Below are 21,719 nucleotides of genomic sequence, written 5' to 3'. Positions count from 1 at the left end.
CACAGCTCTTTGCTTCCTTTCCTCCCTGTTTCATTGGTGGACTCTCAGGAGATCCTTAGTAGGATGCAGAAAACCTGGAGGCATACTGGCCTGTTGTGACAGGCCTTCAAGCCCTAGAGGACCATAGGTGAATGTCACCTGTAAAGTCTTCCCTAGTTCTCACCAATGGATTTCTGCATAGCCTACATCCAAACTAATGAAATGTATGCATGTAATTTGCAAAGGCTTACAGACTCTGCTACGCTTCAGCAACCATCATATTAAAATTAACCCTGAAAAGGCTGTCACTTCTGATTCTGTTTTTCATCATTTCTTTTCATCTGCCCATTTGGCTTTGTACCAAGATACTCTTTACCAAACATGTAAAGCAGAGAAGGGCAAGGCAAGGTGGTTTGAATCGAGACCTTTTACTAAGATGTAAATGGCTTCCTGGCCACCCTTCATGATTCCCTCAATCTAGCCCCAACCCCTATTGGCAGAATGAGTTATTGAAAACACAATTCTGATCATAGCACCCTCCTTATTAAAAAGCCCTTCAGTATCACCCCTACCCTATCCATTATAGGATAAAGTTCAAACTCCTCAGTATTGTAGGTTAAGACCCTTGTGGCCAGAATCCTGCCTCTTTCTCTAGCTTCATTAACCTGGTGGCTCCCCACACAGTCCATATACCCTTTCTTTAGTCTGTGTGTCTGTTCATTTTGGAGCTGCTACTTACAACCACAAAAGCTGGCCCTTCCCTCATTCCTTCACCCAGTGGATTCTTTATCTTTTGGGGCTCAAGTCAGATATTACACCTCCAGGACGCCTTCTCTGGCAGCCCCTGATTCCCTATAGCACTTCTGTACCACACTGTACTGAAACTATTATGCACTGGAACCCCCTTCTCTATGCTTTATTTACCTTTGTACCTCCACACTCTGCGAGGTGCCTGGCATACACAAAGTACTCAATAAAGCTTTAGAGAACTGGCGAACACTGGGGCATCTGGGTGGCTCAGTTGCTTGCACATCCGACTCTTGATTTCAGCTCAGGTCATGATCTCACAGTTTATGAGTTCGAGCCCCACATTGGGCTCTGCACGGCCAGTGTGGAGCCTGCTTGGGATCCTCTCTCCCTCTCTATCTGCCCTTCCCCTGCTCACACTCTCTCTCAAGTAAATACACACACACACACACACACACACACACACACACCCACAGAACTGGGGAATACTAAAATAGGCTTCTAGGAAGCAAATGAGGCAAAGCAATGCAGTTAGGCAGGCACTTGTTTTTGGTGGTTAAATCGCACACAAAATAATTTGTTTTCTAAGTCACGAAATGGTAAGATATCAAAGTCAAAGTCCACACTTGCAAACCAACCTGACTCATTTAAATCCTCTTTAAACAATTTGGTTTCTTGGTTCTTTTTCTTAACACAGGGGTAAATTGCTTAAAGTCTGTATTAAGGGGCTCTTAAAAGTAGCTCCTGGTTGGTTTCTAAAGGATTGATTTTAGAGATACCAACTTTAAGAACACTTGTTTCTCAGAATTCTAGATTATGGGCACAGGCTCCTCTTGTCTGCACTAAAGTGTGTGATAAGGGCTGTGAGTTTAGGGAATAGTACAGAGAAGTCAGAATGTTATTTCCAGGATGAGCACAGAACATTTAAAAGCGAGACCTTGTTGAGATTTTTGCTGCTTTCTCAAAGACAGAATGCGCATCTTGAAATAAACTTGAAAATGTGGCATCTTTTTAAATGTTTGTTTATTTATTTTGAAAGCAAGAGAGAGGGAGAGAGTACACGAGTCATGTCAGGGATGGGTAGAGAGGGAATGCTAAGCAGGCTCCAGGCTGTCAGCACAGAGCTGGACTCAGGACTAGATCCCACGAACTGTGAGATGATGACCTTAGCCTGAGCTGAAATCAAGAGTCGGCTGCTTAACCGACTGAGCTATCCAGGTGCCCTGAAAATGTGCTATCTTGAGAGAAGGCAGTAATATATGATAGGATGGATAGGGAAGGAAAGTCTATGTTTCTAGAAAATGAACATCACAGGTACACCCGGAATACAGAAACTGCCCACGATAAAGCTTTCTCATGACAATGTTTCCTCTTTGCCCCTAGTAATTCCTTTCAAGCTAATATTTAGAAGGCAGTTTTTCAACTCAAATATCTAGAGCAAAAGGGATTCATGAAATGGATCCAGGAAAGACAGACTGTCACTGGAGTAATAAGCTCAGGAACTAGTTCCGAAAGAGGCTGTTGTGCAGACAGACTGGTTTGATTCGCTATCAGAAATTTTGCCAACAGGGAGAGGATTCCAGGGAGAAAGGAGATTCTGCAGCTTCAAGACACTCATGTACATAACACATTCTGGAGACTTCCCCATCTCAGCTGCCCATCTTAAAGCTCTTTCTCCCATAAGAATGGTGTTCCCATAAGTTTAGTGTGCAACTTTGAAACGATTACACGCCTACCAGAGTCTTTAAATCAGGGTATGTCTGTCAAGAAAAACAAGGCTTTGTCTCAGCTCCCGCTCATCCCTATATATCAACGAAGACAAGGTGCTCAGAGCCATTCTCTATAAAAGGAAATCGTTAAAAGTTAAAAGTCAGGTAATGTTGGAAATGCTCTATTAGAGTTTCTGCTGTGCAGCAGTGAAAACCATGAGGACACTATAATGAGCCAGTACTGCCTGTAAAGACATCAGTATGCTTCCTAGTCACTAAAGCTCAGAAACAGCAGAGTGACAATCTCATCTTACGTCTACATAGCATATTACAGTTCACAAAGTGTTTTCACAGATGCTCTTATTTGATCTTCACCAGCACACTGTGACAATTCTTATTCCTGTCATACAGGTGAGGAAATGGACTCATCTTAAGCCATGGAGCCAGTTAAGTTGCAGAATTAGAACTCGAATCAGTTTCCTGGTTCTTTCAAATCTTGAGCCCAAGCTGTTTGTAAAAAACCTTTGGTAGTTCTCTTATTTCTGGGGAACACAGTGGAATATTCGCTAAAATATCTTCCTCAACCCTCAAGGTCAAGCATTTCCTTCGACATCAGTCAATATTTATTGAGTTCCCACTGCTTACTAACCAATGCCACGCTGGAGGTACCACACTGGAGGAGGGACAAGTGGTTATTATCTACCCCACCAAGAAACAAACTACTCTCCTTTGGGGAGAGAGGACCAAAGTCATTTGTCCTCTCAAGCATTTAATGGACAATCATTTTATGCTAGGCAATGTGCTAAGTGGTGAAATTTCAGACATGGTCCCTGCTCTCAGGGATCACAGGCTAGAACATCATGAAAAGAACAGTTGACAATGAGACCACATACAATTGAATACACCCTGATCCTTGCCACACAAAGCTATGTAAGACTTAACTGTGCACAGATGCCAGACTCAAAGAGCCCCAGAAATTTGGTTATTTGGTACCTGAAGGTGGCAGTGACCTTTTCCCTACTCTTTTTCCATAATTCACAACTATTCAGCAAGTGGTAAGTCAGTCAGTGATCCTTTAAAGACGGCAAAGTTAAGGATCTTGAGGGGTTCAGGAGGAAACTATAGTTTTGGAAGCAGGTGTATTTCTGTATTTTGAAAAACTACCTGAAAGAAGGAAAGTTCTGGAAGGGAGGACATTTTCCTGGCAATGGGTGTTTTATGTCCATCTAGAACCCAATAGCATATGAACCTTTAGATTCCTTCTGAGAACTGTCCAAGTCATAGAAAGGAAGGTGAGCCCCAGAATGTACACAAGCTGGCTTGTCTTGGAAAACTGGTAGCTCTTTAAAGAGTGCCCTGTGGACAGAGCTTTTGCAGAATATCCATCTTCACTGCTTTGGAGGTTTCCTCCCAGATCATTTGTTAAAAAGCCCTGGCCCAGGGGTGCCTGGGTGGCTTAGTAGGTTAAGTGTCCAACTTCAGCTCAGGTCATGATCTCATGGTTAGTGAGTTTGAGCCCCACATCAGTCTCTGTGCTGACAGTGTGGGTCTGCATGCGATTCTCTCTCCCTTCTCTCTCTGCCCTTCCCCCACTTGCTTTCTCAAAAAGTAAATAATAAACTTAGGAATAAAAAAAAACCAAAAAACCAAAAAACCAAACAAAAAAAAACCCTGGCCTGGGGCACCTGGGTGGCTCAGTCCATTAAGCATCTGACTCTTGATTTCATCTGACTCTTGATTTCGGCTCAGGTCATGACCTCATGGTTTGTGAGACTGAGCCCTGTGCCAGGCTCAATCTCTCCCTCTCTCAAAAATAAATACAACTTTAAAAAAAACTCTATTTCTGGAGTCCTCAAAGAGAAAACCACAAACTTGCACCCCTCAGCTAACTGTAATGCCTGTATTGATAGACCTCTCCATGTCAAAGATTCAAAGCCCAGAGCCAGATGATCCCAACTCACAGCCAAAGGATGAAGTCCAGTTTTAATTTAGAATGCCTCTTTCATTCACTAATGAGGCTGCAGCCCACCACTGCAGGTGGAAGACGTTAGTTGTCATGGTTCTTGGCTCTCTAATTAAGAGGATCTATTTCAAGTCATATACCAGTGTGGCTGATCTGAGTCTAACCTCACTCATCTCCCCCACCTATTAATACATATGAACCTGCACGATATTAACATTTACTTCAGATTTAGTCGCCACCAATGGGACCTGTTGCTCCACAGCTCTGCGTTAATTATCCATCCAGCGCAAGCAGTTTTTCAATATGGAACTGGAAAGGAGAAGGGGGAGGGGAACAAGAGAACAAAGGGAGGAGGGGAGAGGTGGAGAGAGAGAGAGGGAGACAAGGAAGCAGAAAGACTGCCTTTTATTTCAGAGACCCATTTTTTTGCATTAAAACATGCAGATAAAAATGGTGTTGGGCTGTGGACTTGTTTTTAAAAAATACGTTAGGTTACCGATGTATGGTTTGCAACTGTCCATCCAGCTAAGTGACACTGACATTTTAAAACTTGAGCCAAAGGCAGCTGGGGAGACATGGAAATATCACTTAACCAAATTAAAAGCTTTGGTATGTATCTTAGGACAAAAGGAAGCAAGATGGATGAACAATATTTAAGAAAGAAGACACTTCATTTTTTCTTCCTAGACTGACAAAATATTCTATTTAATACAAAGGCTGAACAGGAACACTATGCAGACAGCACATCTGTACACAATACACCAACAGCCTTCCACTCGGGCTCTCTTCTAAAAGAGGTCAGTCGCATGAACTGCTAGGGTCTTTCCTGTCAGAACCCATCATTCACCAAGAATCAGAAGCTCTCGAGCCATATGTGGCAGTTTCAGTTAAAATATCAGACTAAGAAAGATTTCACTGCCCCCCCCCCCCATCTATATGTCCCCTCCCCTTTTTGGGTGGTGGTGGGGTGTTCAACCAGCAAACAATAGCATTGAGCAGTTTTGATTTTTAATTTCACAGTTCATGGGTCTCATCCATCCATCTGAGGTCCACTACCAGATAAAAATCCTGCAATTATATTTAATGGCATTGTGTTAAGAGTGACTGCAAAAGACAATACATGCTCAGAACAGGCCCACTCTCCCTCACACCAGCCCTGCTGCCCTTGGCCAGCTCAGGAAATATGTTGGTATTAGCCAAAATGGGAGCGAAGGTGATCACTGACAGGACCACCAACACGTCTCAGCCTCCTGGCAGCCATCTTGATCTACAAAGGAACCTAGGAGCACAGAAAACAAGCCTTTTGTAAACTGAAACCAGCTTCTGTTCTAGAAAAGCGAAGAGGTGCCAGGTAAAATCTAATTTAAAAATATCTTTTAAAACTTAAAAGCTGTCTTAATATATCCAAATTTAATCGTCTAAGTTTTGAAGAAACAAAATCTAATGAAATTTAAATGTCAGCATTAAACAGTAAGTTTCCTCTGGACACTTGTACAGGCATCAGTTTTTATCTTCAAATATAGCCTACCTTTCAAAGGCAGGGAAGATGGCCATACTGAAAGGCAATGGAGATAAAAACAAAGTTCAGGGGTCCTTGCCCTGCTTCATCCTAGCTACTGACTCAAGCACAGCTAATGCCACAAAGTACATAAAAAGTACAAGGACCGCTGGCTTTTTCATGCAAAGCCTCAGTAGCAGTGTTAACAAGGAAACCAATGAAGTGCCAGGCCATTACAAATGCCCCATTGAGAAACTTAGCTAGTTGCGTCACTTCCACAGGCATACAGTCCTTTCAAACTAGCTGACTGTGCCCCCAAATTTCATTGCCTTCTATGCAGAGCTGGTTTGTGGCATCCTCCCAGTGAAGGACACCTGGGGAACAGGGTTATAAAGTCAGCGCAGCAAAAGGAGGGTGGGAGGGTAGAGCACCAACAGTTACACCAGGTGTTTTCCCTCTGCCAACTTCTCTACAAGCTGAGACTGGGTGCCACAGGGCCTTATCTATCATGAGTTTGGCTATTCTGTCAATCCTGGCTTCTCCACAATGGCAAATGAGCTGGCTACAGACATTTAAAAAATGTGCTTCATTCGTTCACCTCATCAGAGATGTTGGAGCCCCCCACCTGTTTTGGAAGTCAACATTCTGGCCTCAACACTTTCTGATGTTCCTAGGGAATGTTCCATTGGAAAGAAGAATCCACAATTGTAACTGTGTATTCCAGAAGAGTCTCAGAGGTATGGAAAACTGGGTACTGTTCCGTAGCCAAATTTATTGGACTATCAAGAACAAGGAAGTAACCAGGCCGTATTCTTTTTGCACACACAGCTCAGGAAATCTGGATCAGTTTACATCTTATAGATACTGGACCTCAAATTCTATAAAGGCTGGGAAAACTAAAAACACTAGCAATGTCTTTATTTGAAATCCAACTAAATACAGGGAGCAGGTTTCTACTTAAGACCCAGCTGCTTCTCCCTAAGGAGGATTTCTGCTTAATTTACCCTCCTCTGACAGGGTCTCCTTAAAAAAAGGAAAAATAGAGAATAATAATAATTTGCACCAAAGCAGCACAGGGCCTATTCCCTCCCTCTTTTACCCCCCCCCCCCCAATTTTACTCATAAACCTTAAAGCTCCCCACCCTACATGATTGAAGTAATCTCCTGGGCATACTGTCAAACTATGCTGTCGTGGTTTGATGCCACAGCTAAGTGCTGACTTGAGCTTCTGAAGCCTTCCAGTTATACCCCCAGTGACCTATTTAGGAGGTGAACATACTTCTCAGAGAGAGAGCACCATAATTTTTTCCCTTTGGCCCACTTTTCTCTCAGATGATCCCTAACCAAAGAACGATCACCCTTAAAGGTCTGATCGTGTGCACACAAACGATAAGATTTGAGGAAAGCTCTTACACAGCAAGCATACAAATCTTGGACATGAGTTCTTTCCCATAATTTCAATAAACTGCAGCTACTTTTCTTACCATACAGCTTACTTCAACACCAACAAACTGAAGCCTGCAGTCAAAGATGTCTGATATCGTGGAATGAGGTGTTATAAGAATTAAGTTAAGCTAGAATGAATGGCTAAGTGTCATCTAAGCCAGGCAAAACCATGAGGAGTAAAAAGGAAGGATAAAGAAAACAAAAATGAGGGGCAACTGGGTGGCTCAGTCGGTTAAGCGTCCGACTTCACCTCAGATCATGACCTCACAGTTCATGGGTATGAGCCCTGTGTCAGGCTCCATGCTGACAGCTCAGAGCCTGGAGCCTGCTTCAGATTCTGTGTCTCCCTCTCTCTCTGCCGCCTGCACCACCCCTCCCCCCTGCCCTTCACACTCTCTCCTTCTTTCTCTCTCTCAAAAATGATTAACATTAAAAAAAATGATAAAGCCAAACAATGTTTATCAAAAGGCCAAAATCACTGACAGAATACTCCCTATATTTAAGATGCTTTCAAAAAATGGCAAGCAAGGGGAGCCTGAGTGGCTTAGTCAGTTAAGGGTCTTGATTTCAACTCAGGTCATGATCTCACGGTTCGTGAGTTCGAGCCCCACATTGGGCTCTGCGCTGACAGCACAGAGCCTGCTTAGGATTCCCTCTCTCGAGCCCCTGCTCAAGCTCTTGCTCTCTCTTAAAATAAATATATAAACTTAAAAAAACAAAAACAAAAAATGGCAAGCAAGATCAAGGAAAGTTGAATATAGCCAGCCTATGCATAAAAAGAACTATAAGGGGCACCTGGGTGGCTCAGTGGGTTATGCGTCAGAATTCAGCTCAGGTCATGATCTCGTGGTTCCTGAGTTCGAGCCCCACATCGGGCTCTGTGCTGACAGCTCAGAGCCCGGAGCCTGCTTCAGATTTTGTGTCTCCCTCTCTCTCTGGCCCTTCCCTTCTCGAGCTCTGTCTCTCTCAAAAATAAATAAACATAAAAAAAAAATTATAAGGGACACCTGGCTGGCTCAGTCAGAAGAGCACCCAACTCTTGATCTTGGGGTCATTAGTTTGAGCCCCATGTTGGGTGCAGAGATTACTCAAAAAAAAAAAAAAATCTTAAAAAAATTTTAAAGAAAGTCATAAGTTTGGACACTTTTAACAAGATTAATGAAATACAATTTTCATAATGCATTTTGACCAGTAATTGAGGATTGCCAATTGAAAAAGTTCACTGTAGAGTTTCCCTCTAATGTTTCTAAAGCTTTGTTAAAACCAAAAATCAGTAGAATGCTATCTGATGGTTCAATGCATGTGAGAATTAAAAAGCTCCCAGCTCAGCATAGGACCCCAGGGCTGGTGGAAAGAACAACAGTAGCTCCTCATTGCCAGTTTTGTAACGTACCTACAATCACTTAAAGTTCTATGCATTTCATTACCTTCTCTGCTCTGTTCTCTGCACAAATGCAGAGCAGAGAAAAATAATATTCAACATCCTTCTAAGGATCACAGCTGGATAGAAAGTCTGTAAATGTGTTTATGCTGCTACAAACAGGGTTCCACCCTGGAACTCAAGCTTGCTAGTAATTCTGAGAGGTTCCCTCAGCCTCGTGTGGCCGGGTGGTAAAGTGATGTCTTTGGGCTACGGTTAAATTCAAACCCCGTGGAGAGTCCTCTTGCTCACTCAAGCTTATTTCAAAAGAGCCTCACGCAGAGCCCAAATCAGTGGGAAAGACTGAAGGTAGGTTCAGGCATGGAGTCCCCGCCCTGCTGTTACACTCTCTGTCTTTTGTCCTTTCAAGACTGGGAAACATTTCCTGGGAGATATATCTTGTACAGTTTATCAGAAAACAGGGAGGGGCGCCTGGGTGGCTCAGTCGGTTAAGCGTCCAACTTCGGCTCAGGTCATTATCTCAGTCCATGAGTTCGAGCCCCACATCGGGCTCTATGGTGACAGCTCAGAGCCTGGAGCCTGCTTCGGATTCTGTGTCTCCCTCTTTCTCTGCCCCTCTGCTGCTCAAGCTCTGTCTCTCTCTGTCTCAAAACAAAACAAAACAACAACAAAAAAACCCGGGAAGGGCAAAGACTTAAAAACCAATGCTATTAACATACAGGAAAGCAAATGTAATTAGGGAGAAAGGAACGGTCACCGTGTTTTTTGTTAACAAAGGTACTACCCACTTGGTAGAACTAGACATCGTTTCTGTTCCCCAACCAGTGCTTCTCTTTGTGTCTCTCTCATTTGTAATACCACTAGGTATTGCACAGCAGTGAGCGGAGAAAACGGGTCAGCCTCTGGCTTTTAAGTAGTTTAGTGAGCATTTAGTACACGGTTGCAAAAGGGAAAGTAGCCTTTTGAATGAGTGAGTCAAGTTTTACATTACTTGAAATTTCATCAGTCTGTAAGGCGTACTCGGAATTTGTTTACCGTGAATTCAACAACAGCTCTACATAGCAGACAAATTCTTTTTTGCTGATGGGTCAAAGCAATGATTTCTCCTTTTATCAGTGTCTATTGTACCCCTCAAGTGTCTTCCACCTCCCGTGCAAATGTGCTAAAACTTCATCTTTTTTTCTTATTTGCTGAGACCTAGATTCAGAAATAGTATTAGGCTTAAAGGATGAAGACTTTGACATCTGTAAATGGCAGGCATAAAAAGGAGTCACCTTCTTATTCTTCTTAACTGCTCCCAAGTCATGGGAAAAGCAGTCAGCTAGTGACCTGTGCATGCGTCCTGGGCATGGTGACAAATCCGCAATACCAAAGTGCCTTTCTGAAATTTGGTCTAGGACTTGCACTGAATACAATGTCCTCCTCTTTCAGGAAACTGGCAGGGGGACAGCTGTACTCCTGTCCGGTCTCTTGGGAGGCTAGCATTATGCGGAGGTGCTCTTATAAGTGTCACTCATTGAATGGCAATGCAGCTGGCCATGTTTGTACTCCCTGGGGACTCTTAAGTTAAAGGAAGAGCAAAGTCGAGGTGGGAAAACAAACTGTCCCCTTCCCCCTGCTGTGGTGATTTAAAATTCTGGCACCTTAAGATAAGAATGCATTTCTAGGAGCCTGTGCTGCATGATCATAATAATATAACCATCAAAACCCCGAGAGCATCATCAAAACCCCAACCAGAATCTTTGACTAGGGTGGCCTGCTTAACTACACGCCCAAGGAACTGTGTATGTGCTGGGGGTGGGACAAGAAGGTTCAGAGATAGATTTTAACACTCTTATGTATAACCAAAAGCAAACAACATTCAGCTGCATCTATTTTCTATTGCCTTAGCACTTGTAGGAGAAAAGATGTACCCATCTCTGTTAAGAAGCTGGACATCTGCATTCCTAGGTAGCAAAAATCCTCTTGGGGGCATCAAAACAGACTGTTTGTTTTTATAAGCTATATAAAACCTTCAGGCAAATATTCTCTTCACTCTGTCTCCCTATTTATTGCTATCTGGGCCTACATAAAGACACATATAAACAGGTGAGTTCACCTAAGCGTACAATTTTTGTTGTTAATGGAGTTCAAAAGATACCTCAATTGATCTGGAGTTATTTCCATCCCAAGCTGCCACCAATCAAAGCGAGAAAATTAAAACTGTCCTCCTTAAACTAGGAATCTCCAAGTACGAGGGATTTCTATACACAGAAATTTTCTATTGTGGCTAGTGGTGCCTTAAGGCAGGTGGCAGATAAGGTTCTCTCCACTGAGATGCACCATCCTGACTGGAGTTCACAGAAGAAACCTTTTACTCACTGTTATTACATTGATAATAAAAGCACAGCCATTAAAGTGCGCTTGGGGCGCCTGGGTGGCTCAGTCGGTTGAGTGTCCGACTTCGGCTCAGGTCACAATCTCGCGGTTCGTGAGTTCGAGCCCTGCGTCGGGCTCTGGGCTGATGGCTCAGAGCCTGGAGCCTGCTTCCGATTCTGTGTCTCCCTCTCTCTCTGCCCCTCCCCCGTTCATGCTCTGTCTCTCTCTGTCCCAAAAATAAATAAACGTTAAAAAAAAAAAAAACTAAAAAATAAATAAATAAATAAAGTGCGCTTAAATCACCTTTCTTCTACATAAGACTCAAAAATTAGAAAAATAAAATGGGTGAGTGAAAAGACAACCCACAGAATGGGAGACAATACTCACAAATCATGTATCTGACAAGGAACTTGGTATCTAGAACATACAAAGAACTCTTACAACCTAGTAATAATAGTAAAAAAAACCCCAAGTAACCCAATTAAAATTGGACCAAGGATCAAAATGGACATTTCTCCAAAAAAATATACAAATGGATAATAAGCACATGAAAAGATGTTTGGTATCATTGGCCATTAGGGAAATGCAAATCAAGGGGTATCTGGGTGGCTCAGTCAGTTAAGCATCCAACTTCAGCTCAGGTCATGATCTCACAGTTTGTGAGTTTGAGCCCCACGTCAGGCTCTGTGCTAATAGCTCAGAGTCTGGAGCCTGCTTTAGATTCTGTGTCTGCCTCTCTTTCTGACCCTCCCCCACTCACACTGTCTCTGTCTGTCTCTCGAGAATAAATACACATTAAAAAAGTTAAAACAAAACAAAACATAAAACAGCACTCCCACTCACAGGACAGGTTTTTATCAAGAAGATAATAACAAGTATTAGAAAGGATGTGGAGAAATTGGAAGCTTCCTATACTGGTAAGAATGCAAAATGGTGTAGCCACTTTGGAAACCAGTCTAGCAGTTCTTCAAAGGTTAAACATGAGTTACCCTATGACCCAGCAATTCCACTCCTGGGTACACAACCAAGAGAAATGAAAACAGATGTCCACACAAAATGTGCACACAAAAGTTTACAGCATCATTATTCCCAATAGCCAAAAGGAGAAAAAACCCAAATGTCTATTAACTGATAAACGAATAAACAAAAGTGTGGTATATCCATAAACAGACTTGTATTCAGCCATGAAAAGGGATGAAGTACTGATAAATCCTACAAGCGTGAACCTTGAAATCTCATTGAGCCCTTTTGAGTATCACTGGTCTTTTCACTGAGAGCTCAATAAAAACCAGTGTTTCATCTGGCACTCAGTTGTGACTATTTGGATCCTTTTTCAGTTCAAATTAGGTAATTTATTTGTCTCATTTTATGATTTGGCTTTTAAAAAATTATCTTGGAGACATACTTAAGAAATTGAAACAGACCAACATGAATCCCATCTCCAGATGTAAAAGAAGACAGTACCTAAACATGTCTTTTATATACTTACACACAAAAAAAATACACTAGTCATTTACAAAGTTTAGTTAGTGGAGCCCATCTGTAAAGTACTTTGAGAGCCTTAAGGAGCAGCAGGAAATTGATGAGATTACAACTGCATCCTACCTTTCATTAAGTATGGTAATCAATTTGGGGATAGGCCCAAAATGAAAAATTTCTCACAGTAGGACCACTAACTACTTGCCTTAGGTTACACAAACACTGTTACCTTTGAAGAACATTACCTCCTCCTTCACTTTAAAAAATTTGATACTTCATTTTTTTTAAAGTTTGTTTATTTATTTAGAGCGTGCATGCGCACAAGTAGGGGAGGGGGCAGAGAGAGAAAATCCCAAGTAGGCTCCGCACTGACAGCCCAGAGCCAGCCGATGCGGGGATCGAACTCACTAACCACATGAGATCAGGACCTGAGCTGAAACCAAGAGTCTGACCCTCAACCAAATGAGCCACTCAGGTGCCCTCTGACACTTCCTGTCTTAACCACAGCCATCTACGTCACCAACATTTTGTGAGTAAACAATTCATCGAAATATTATTACTATTATTATTATTAAACAGTGATTATCCTCTTATCTATAAACCAAAGCACTCCTATCACAAGAATTAGACCCTTAGCCCCACATTAAGTTTACAAAGCATGCATGTGAAATTGAGCTAAAATTGAATGTTATCAGACACTCCCTGTTTGAGTGGAACATTTAAAAACAATACTACACACCCAGATTCCAATGCAATGCAGCAAATGCAAAAATAAATAAAATACACATAAAACCAAATCAGGTTTGTTTACTGTTGAATCATTTTACTATTGAGGGGGCAGGGTGACGGGAGGAAGGCCAGATGCCGTCACCTCCAGGTCTTCAGTGCTAAGCTTCTAAGCACTTAAAATGTCAGAAACAACAGATTCATAAGGTAATATTAAAATGAATGTATTTTAGGGGCGCCTGGGTGGCTCAGTGGGTTGGGCGGTCGACTTCGGCTCAGGTCATGATCTCGCGGTCCATGAGTTCGAGCCCCGCGTCGGGCTCTGTGCTGACCCGCTCAGAGCCTAGAGCCTGTTGTGGATTCTGTGTCTCCCTCTCTCTCTGACCCTCCCCCGTTCATGCTCTGTCTCTCTCTGTCTCAAAAATAAATAAATGTTAAAAAAAAAAAAATTAAAAAAAAAAAAAAAAAGAATGTATTTTTTTTTTTTTTTTTTTTTTTTCAATGCTTTTTATTTATTTTTGGGACAGAGAGAGACAGAGCATGAACGGGGGAGGGGCAGAGAGAGAGGGAGACACAGAATGGGAAACAGGCTCCAGGCTCCGAGCCATCAGCCCAGAGCCTGACGCGGGGCTCGAACTCACGGACCGCGAGATCGTGACCTGGCTGAAGTCGGACGCTTAACCGACTGCGCCACCCAGGCGCCCCAAGAATGTATTTTAATTCATCAGTAGACTAATACTATTCTCATGAGGAGCCAAACACAACAAATCAGAAAAATCACCTTCTTAAATGCTCAAACGGCAAAGATTTTCTGCAAGGCAGTTTTCTACTCTATGTGTGAAACCTTTCTTGTTATGACTCACTGAAAATTAAATATGCAAAACTCCAAGCTGAGCTTAGTTTTGCCTGTGCACAGAGACCTTTTTACTCTCATTCTTCGAAAACCTCATTTTGGATCTTGCTGCCAACACCAAAGAGAGGAAAGCCGGCCAACAATTCCAAATATAACATGCGGAGGCAAATGCTACAGAAATCTGTCTGACGGGAAGCAACCATGCTGAGGTCTGCTGAGGTAGATGCACTTCTCAATCAGACCGTTTTGGTCCCTCGGTCGTCTAGAGCAAAATGCCATGAGAAAGCAATCAGAAAACATCCAGTTTCCAGGCAGCCTCATTACCGAAGACCTATGGTATTTATTCACTTTATCAGTGAGAACAATCCAATCCATTTCAAACACAAAGATGGGCCAGTGGCAACTAGAGCACCACAAGTTATCGTAATTTTTGTAAACCAGTTTTTAGGGACCAATCCATGGAGACCAGTATTTTCCGAAAGTCCAATGAATGCCATGACAATTATGATAGAGAGGTCAGATTCACCAGAAAACACTTACAAAAAAACCCCATATCTCTTTCCAGTTCTCCTGGGGCAGGTTTAGTAACCCCTACTACCACTCTGAATAACTGATAAACCAGTTCAACTTAGATAAAATGATTACACTATCACTTAAACAAAAACAAAAAATCACCTCCTCGAGTTTAATTCTTTAGAGAGGTCATGGGGCTGAGCACAGAGCAATTCATTCCCCAACCCAGGGGATCATTACAGAAAACCCAGCTATAGGGCTTCCAGTCTAATTGGGAAGAGAGAACTGTTCCTCATACAAAGCACTGGCCCCTGAGAAAAGAAAAGACAATTAAAACAGTTTATCTGACCAGTCATTTCCTCCAGCAGTTTATCTTAGAAAAATCCCCTGTGGTTATGGCTATGTCACTACGCCCAGGAGGTAAAGTTTGCCTAGAATCACTTCTGGAACATTTTACTAGATCTCGTTCACTGAGGCAAGCTGGCAAGGGACACTAGACTGAAAAAAGAACTTGTCTCAGACAGCTTTGAATGAAGACCCACAGCAGCACTGAAATTAGGATCTACAGGATTTGTAAAACCTCCACCTTCACTCTTGCACATTGTGAATATTAAGAAAATTAACATTACGCTGCTTATCTAAGCACAGCTGACCCTTGGAAAACATGGGTTTGAACTGCAGGTCCACTTGTATGTGGATTTTTTTTTGTTTTTTTTTGAGAGACTGAGAGAGTGGGACAAGGCAGAGAGACAGAATCCCAGGCATGTTCTGCAAAGTCAGTGCAGAGCCCAATGCAGGGCTCGAATTCATGAACCACAAGATCAAGACCTGTGCTAAGGTCGGATGCTTAACCAACTGGCCACCCAGGCGCCCCATGCAGATTTTCTATAGTACAGCACTGTATCTTCTCTTGTTTATGATTTTAATAGCATTTTCTTTTCTACAGTTTACCTTACTATGAGGATACAGTGTACAATACACGTAACATGCAAAACAGGTGTTAATTGTGTTACTGGTAAGGCTTCTGGTTAATAGTAGGCTATTGTAGTTAAGTTTTTGAGGAGTCAAAAGTTATGCAGATTTTTTTAATGCTTGCGAGTTGGTGCCCCTAAACTACCCCAGCATTGTTCAAGGGTCAACTGTAATCCAGTCTTAGCAAGTTAAAAAGGGAAGCAAGAGAAAATATAGCCATACCTAACTGCACTCCCACATGGCACAAGTAAGCAGTAATAGCATGAATTAAAGCCAGCACACTCAGGAATCAAAATTTCTGAGACTGTCAACTGCTTGACCTAAACTCTGGTGGAGATGGTTAACGAAGTACTTCACTTGTGCTGGAAAGAGTGGAATAGAAGGCAGGAAAGTGGGATAAGCCTCACTTAAAAGAAAGCTTCCTTCGTTTGTACCAGTATCTAGAATGTTTTGTAATTTATATAATAACTCAGATAAGTCAATGGTACATTCAGTACTGGCATCTTCAAAGAGAGAACTGGAGATGTGAAACAAACCCTGCCTCATTTACTAGGGTTCTCGAATCTCTGATTACCAGCTCCCATTCATGGTCCTTAAAAAAAAAAAAAAAAAAAAAAAAAAAAAAGTAAAAAGAAAAAAAGAAAAGTATTCAATGAAATGCAGTCTGGGCAAACCCGAGTCTCACCAACAGCTAAAAGTACCTCCTTCTCTCCTAGCTGAAGTAGAAACTGTTAATTGTTACAACTTGACAAGACTTACACTCCTCTAATTAGAAGATCCAGGTTGGGTTTTAGAGTTTAAAAGCCGAAACTCAGGCAAAACAGTTTTTCCATACCTAAAGTTTCTAATAAACAATCTCAGCTTACTAAACAAATGGTCTGAACAAACGAGACTAAAGATAATGAGTTTATAGGGGCACCTGGGTGGCTCAGTCGGTTAAGCATCGGATTTCCGCTCAGGTCAGGTCATGATCTTTTGGTTGGTGAGTTCAAGCCCCGTATCCCTCAGTGCTGACAGCTCAGCCTGAAGCCTGCTTGGGATTCTGTGTCTCCCCCGCTCTCTGCCCCTCCCCACTCACGTGTTTTCTCTCTCTCTCTCTCTCTCTCTCTCTCTCTCTCTCTCTCTCAAAACTAAATAAACATTAAAAAAAAAAAAAGATAATGAGCTTACAAAATTCTCACTCAATACAGGGGTCATCATTCTTGGTTAACAATAGCTTCCTCCTAGAGGTAAAACATTAACCCACATTTTAAATCAAGAAGCCTACAATTCAGTCTGGGTATATGTATCAAACAAGCACAATAAAAAACACAAGCAACAGGAAAAAACTGATAAACAACATAACATATCCAGGTACAAATCTCTTCCTTGCTCAAGACCAGCACAGGAAACTTGACCAGAGAGATTTTCTCCAGGTAGATCACACCTTACAGGAAGCAAAGGCTAAAAACCACAGACCCTTCCTGCTGGTATTAGTCACTACATAATAAAAAATTTAAAGCCAGCAACAAAGCTTCCTCCAGGATAACCATTTTTGTCCCTGCAACATTACAAGCGAAGATGGGGTGCCCTCCTGGGCAAAAGCGTCTTGGGAATGGTAATGGGAGCTTCCTACATAACTTCTGACCACAGACTTAATTTGCCCGGTATCAGTCATCTGTCTCGTAAGTGTTCCAAAACCTGCAATTAGTACAAATATACAGTAAGCACTACTCCACAGAGAGACAGAATGTGAATGAAACACTGTAGAGAACAGAAGGAAAACCTCTTTTTTCTTCCAGAGGACTAAAAAAAGGCAGTATCAAAAACGGGGCGGGGGGGGGGGGACAAACAGAAGCCCCTCTCTTTCCCGCTCCCTCACAAACGCCTGTTTCACTCAACTGTTGCTGAACGACAGAACAACACCCATCAGAACACGACGCAATCTGGGTTCCCTGCGCTGATGGAGGATTTTCGTGGAGGGCAGAGATGATTTCTCCAGGCAGAAACCGGAGTTTAAACTCTTCCTGGCCGGATTGTTCTGGGCTGAGCTGCTGAGGAGGATCACGCAGCGGGCGATCAACCCAGGTCCCTCCCTCTCTCTCCGGTCTCTCCCCTCCTCTCGCGTTCAGTAAGGGGGGGCGGGGGGAAGCGCTCAGCTTTCCAGCTCTCTGCTCCTTAAAAATGCCCTCGCGGAGCCAACCGCACACAATCCTGCCCCAGCAGCAAAGAATTTTGCCGCGAAGGGCTCGCCGATCCGAAGCGAAGTGAAATCGGCGCCCAAGGGCAATTTTAATTGTCTAACCCGGCCCGATTTCCTAAGAGGCGGCAGCGCGGGGAGGGAAAGAGGGAGGCAGCTCCGAGAGGCAACAGGGGGCAAGCGGAGCCAGAGAAAGGGGACCAAAGCGGCGAGATCCTAGCCCTGCCCCCCGAGGAGCTTCTGCAGAAAGGACCCCGAGCCTCTACCCCCACCGTTCCCCGGGAGACGTTTGCAAATCATATATGCAGCCAAAATGGCGCTGAGAATAAAAATATAATTTAAAGGCAGGTCGCCATATTGTAAACAGAGAAGCAGAGAAGAGGCAGACTCGAGAGACACCCTCCATGATTTCCACAGTCGCAAGCGCCCGGGCGTCCGGCCCCCCGGGTCCGTACCAGGCCAGCTCGGGCGGCCGAAGGCCCCACGCACCCGCCCGCAGGAGAGCCCAGCCCGGCAGGACCCCGAGGGCGGCGGGCGCGCGGGCAGGCGAGCGGCACCGGGCCCGGAGCTCCTCCCCTTCCTCCCCCGCCACCGCCGGCCGTGCCCTGCCGGCTCTGTCCCGGCTACCCAGAGACTTCCAATCCCAGATGGGGCTCTCCTCACTCGTCCCAACCCCCACCTCGGGGTCTGGACACACTGCTGCTCCTCCTCCCCCCCCCCCCCCCCAAACGGCTAGATCCCAGCAGACACCTGGGGGCGGGGAGGCGCTCGCCCCAGCGGCTGCAGAAAGTCAGCTAGCGGCTGCAAGCGCCCGTTATTTCGGCAGCCAGGGGTAGGCCGGGTGAAGGAATGTGCCGAGAAGGGTCAGCGAAGGAGCTGCAAAGGGGTCCCCAGACCTTACCAGCACTGGAGGTGGAAGGCGGCCGGGCAGTGGTCACAGCACAGGAGATCCCCACCTTCTTTGCAGCTATCGCAGCTGTCGTGGTTGGTGGCCCTGCCGCTTCTCCGGGGCTCTTTTTCAGGCTTCCGACTCCGCTTTTCTGCCTCGTCCGTCTTGGGGGGAGCCAGCAGAGCTTGGATTTGCTGCACACACACATAAACGGCGTGTGTGCACACTCGGAGCTCCCGGGCGGTCCGTCGCCCCCCCGGCAGGGCTTCTCCGTCACCCACCCCTCTCCCCCCTTTTGTCCTTCTTCCTCCCATCCAAGCTGCTCCCAGAACCTCTCAGCCCCCCGGAACCGGGGGGAGCCCACCCTAACAGCGTTCCTGCAGCACAACGAGAACAGCCTCTTCCAAATGGGGAGGATCAGGGTAGGGGGATGGGGAGAGGGTGCGCGGTTCCCTTCTCGCCACTTCCTTGTATGGACAGTGGGGGACTCCAAAGCCAGGCTCTGGAAAGGCCTGAAACCCGGTACCCGGACGTGCTGGGGGAAGCACAAAGGGGCCGACAAGAAGGGGGTGGGGAGGCCCGCCGGTGCAACGACATGGAGTGGGTTGGTGCCTCGGGAGAGCGAATCCAGGGCGGCGGGTAGGTGAAACTGCTGCAAACGTCCTCGGAGGCTAAGCTCAGCCCCTCGAATTGCAAAGAAGGGAGGGAGAATCTGGGTGAGGAAGAATCCCCCTCCCCCGGCCCTTTTGCGCTGTGAGCTCAGGACCGGCTTTGTGGGGCGGAGGGCGGAGGTTCCCTCCCGGCGCTGGGGGAAGGGGATGAGGAGGGCCACTCTTACCTCCATCAGCCCCCCCGACGTGTCCAAGTCGTACACGATCGTCTTGGTCTCCATTTTCTCCCACATTCATCCACCTCCCGGGCTGGGCGCTCTCTGCTCCGGCCCCCCCAACCCCGGGGGGAGGGGGGAAGCGGGGGGAGGGGGCGCTCCTGACCCCGGCCCCCCTTCTTTTTTCCCAACACGGGTCCCGACTTCCTCGCCCTGGCTCCCCCCCACCCCCCGGCCCCCAGTCCCCGGGACGGCAGCGTCCTCCCCACGGGCCGTGAGGGGGGAGCGGCCCCTCAACCCCGGCCCGGCGGCTGGCTGCACGGTGGGTCCCGGCTCCGGGGGTCAGGCCTCGGCGGGGCCTAGTCCCACAGGCTAAAGCCGGCGCTGGCGACCGCTGGTCCGGCCGGGAAGGCTGGCGGGCGCTGCCATCCCGGGGTTGGGGGGATAGGAGGGGGGGTGAGAGGTTAGGTGAGGTTGTGGTACGTGAGGTGACTGCGGGGAGGGTGATGGGGGGTGGTCCCCGGGCTCCGCCTCTCGCCGCCGCCGCCGTCTGCGTCCCGGCTGCCGCGCACTTGGCGCAAACTTACCGCGAGCGCCCGCAAAGCCACCCGCGCAGGCGCCCCGGGATCGCCGCTCGCCGCGCGCAACCGCAGTGACAGCCGGCGGCCGGGCTCCCGCGCAGCCGCAGTGAGGGGGTACCCCCCAGCGCGCAGCCGCGCTGGCATTCGTCTGGAGCGCCGAAGCCCCGCCTTTCTGCCTTGCGCCAGCGTACTGAGAAGAGGAGGGCGGGACCTGAGGTCTCGCGCAGGCGCCTGGGAGAGCCTCTAAGGGTCACAGCGCAGCCGCAGGAACATGGGGGCTCTTCATCCATTGGTGTTTGTGTATAGAACCAAGAATACTCTGTTCCTGCGCAGGCGTGTTGAGAATGCTCCCCCTCCCTCCCCACAACACAGCCGCCTTCCGCGCAAGCGTATTGTCACCTGCAGGCCCTAACAAGAATGCTTCTACTTTCGCCATTTTGGTAATGGGATATAGGCTACCATGTCCTTGGAGTCCTCAGGCATGAACAGGAAGGAGTAAGGTGTGGTGTTGGCTGGAGCTGGTAGGCTGTCGGTGACAGCTGTGCTCCTAGGGTTATTGTACTGGATGGTTTGGTTCCCAGCGTCAGGTGTGGCTGGACTAGGCGCCATATTGGTAAAGAGAAAAGAAAAGCCACCGCGACAGAAAACTATTCTTTTGGTGTGGGGTTGGATGGCTACTGTTCACACTTCCCTCTCGCTCCCGACACTAAATTTTAGCCTGAGAATCTCTGCCTTGCGTAGTGATGACACCATGGAGAGTTCCGCCTGCTCGTTACTATCCTTTCTTGATCACTGTCCCTGGGAACGACTCCAGAGGAGGCCAACAGCGAAGAGTTAGTAAAGCTGACAACGCCCAGCTACCTGCCTATAGAAGACTTCAACTCCCAGTTTGCAATGCGCAAGAGGGCCAAAGGGCGAACGCGAGCGCATTGCAACCTGGGCGCAAGAATCGCGAGGGATCTGGTGGATTGTGGGAGCCGTAGTTCTGTGTGCATGCTGTGCACTGTATGGTGGGATGGCCTCGGGAAGAGTGATTTGCCTGCTGGGAGGGGATGCTTTTGAGAGCTGCAGTGTTGTGTATTGGGATTTGTAGTTTGAAGGCCTCACCTCGAATTCTGGGCTTCCCTCCCCACCCCCCACAGCACCTTTCCCTCCCACTGGTGTCGTCTTCAGAGATGGCCAGTTATCTCTTGCCTGACGGTAGGGGAAGAGGTGGAGAAGGGAATGGCATCACTGTGCCTGCCACTAGGCGTTTAGTTGGCATTGTTGCCAGGTAATTGTGTCCAACTCACCTCTGATATTAAGGGGGTACTTAACCCTTGAAGAAGGATAAAACTAGAAAGGGATTAAAGACCATCTGTGTTAATCTCATTTCCAGATGCATAGAGAGGAGCAGTGATTTTCCTAGTTCGCATAGTGAATTTATGGCAGACTTATGTATGAATGAAACAGATTTGATTCTCAGGCCAGGACACTCTCCCCTACACCATGCTAATTGTCTGTATGGAGTTCTTGCTGCTGCTTCTTTTGGGATACTAAGGAGGTTGAGTTAGATAGTAGGGATGTCTGTGTGTGGTCTTAGGGTTCTGTTTTTCTGACTTTTCTGATGATCCTTTTGGT

The 21,719-nt window shown here is 46.0% G+C and overlaps 1 protein-coding gene across 8 annotated transcripts in view; it reads right to left on the bottom strand.

Annotated features, from left to right (window-relative positions):
• Window positions 1-19,672, bottom strand: part of PHF12 (PHD finger protein 12) — a 41,054-nt gene extending 21,382 nt beyond the window's left edge. For 3 of the 8 annotated variants that reach the window (XM_042916692.1, XM_042916699.1, XM_042916700.1), the window contains exon 1: window positions 18,705-19,524. In XM_042916692.1, coding sequence (XP_042772626.1) covers window positions 18,705-19,006 — 302 coding nt within the window. In that variant the 5' untranslated portion in view covers window positions 19,007-19,524. The other 5 variants (XM_042916691.1, XM_042916693.1, XM_042916690.1 and 2 more) reach the window with 4 other exon arrangements.
• Window positions 19,673-21,719: the final 2,047 nt, after the last annotated feature.

Source organism: Panthera leo, chromosome E1, assembly GCF_018350215.1.
Source record: "Panthera leo isolate Ple1 chromosome E1, P.leo_Ple1_pat1.1, whole genome shotgun sequence".
Taxonomy (NCBI): domain Eukaryota; kingdom Metazoa; phylum Chordata; class Mammalia; order Carnivora; family Felidae; genus Panthera; species Panthera leo.
This window is presented reverse-complemented; position numbering and strand designations above follow the sequence as displayed.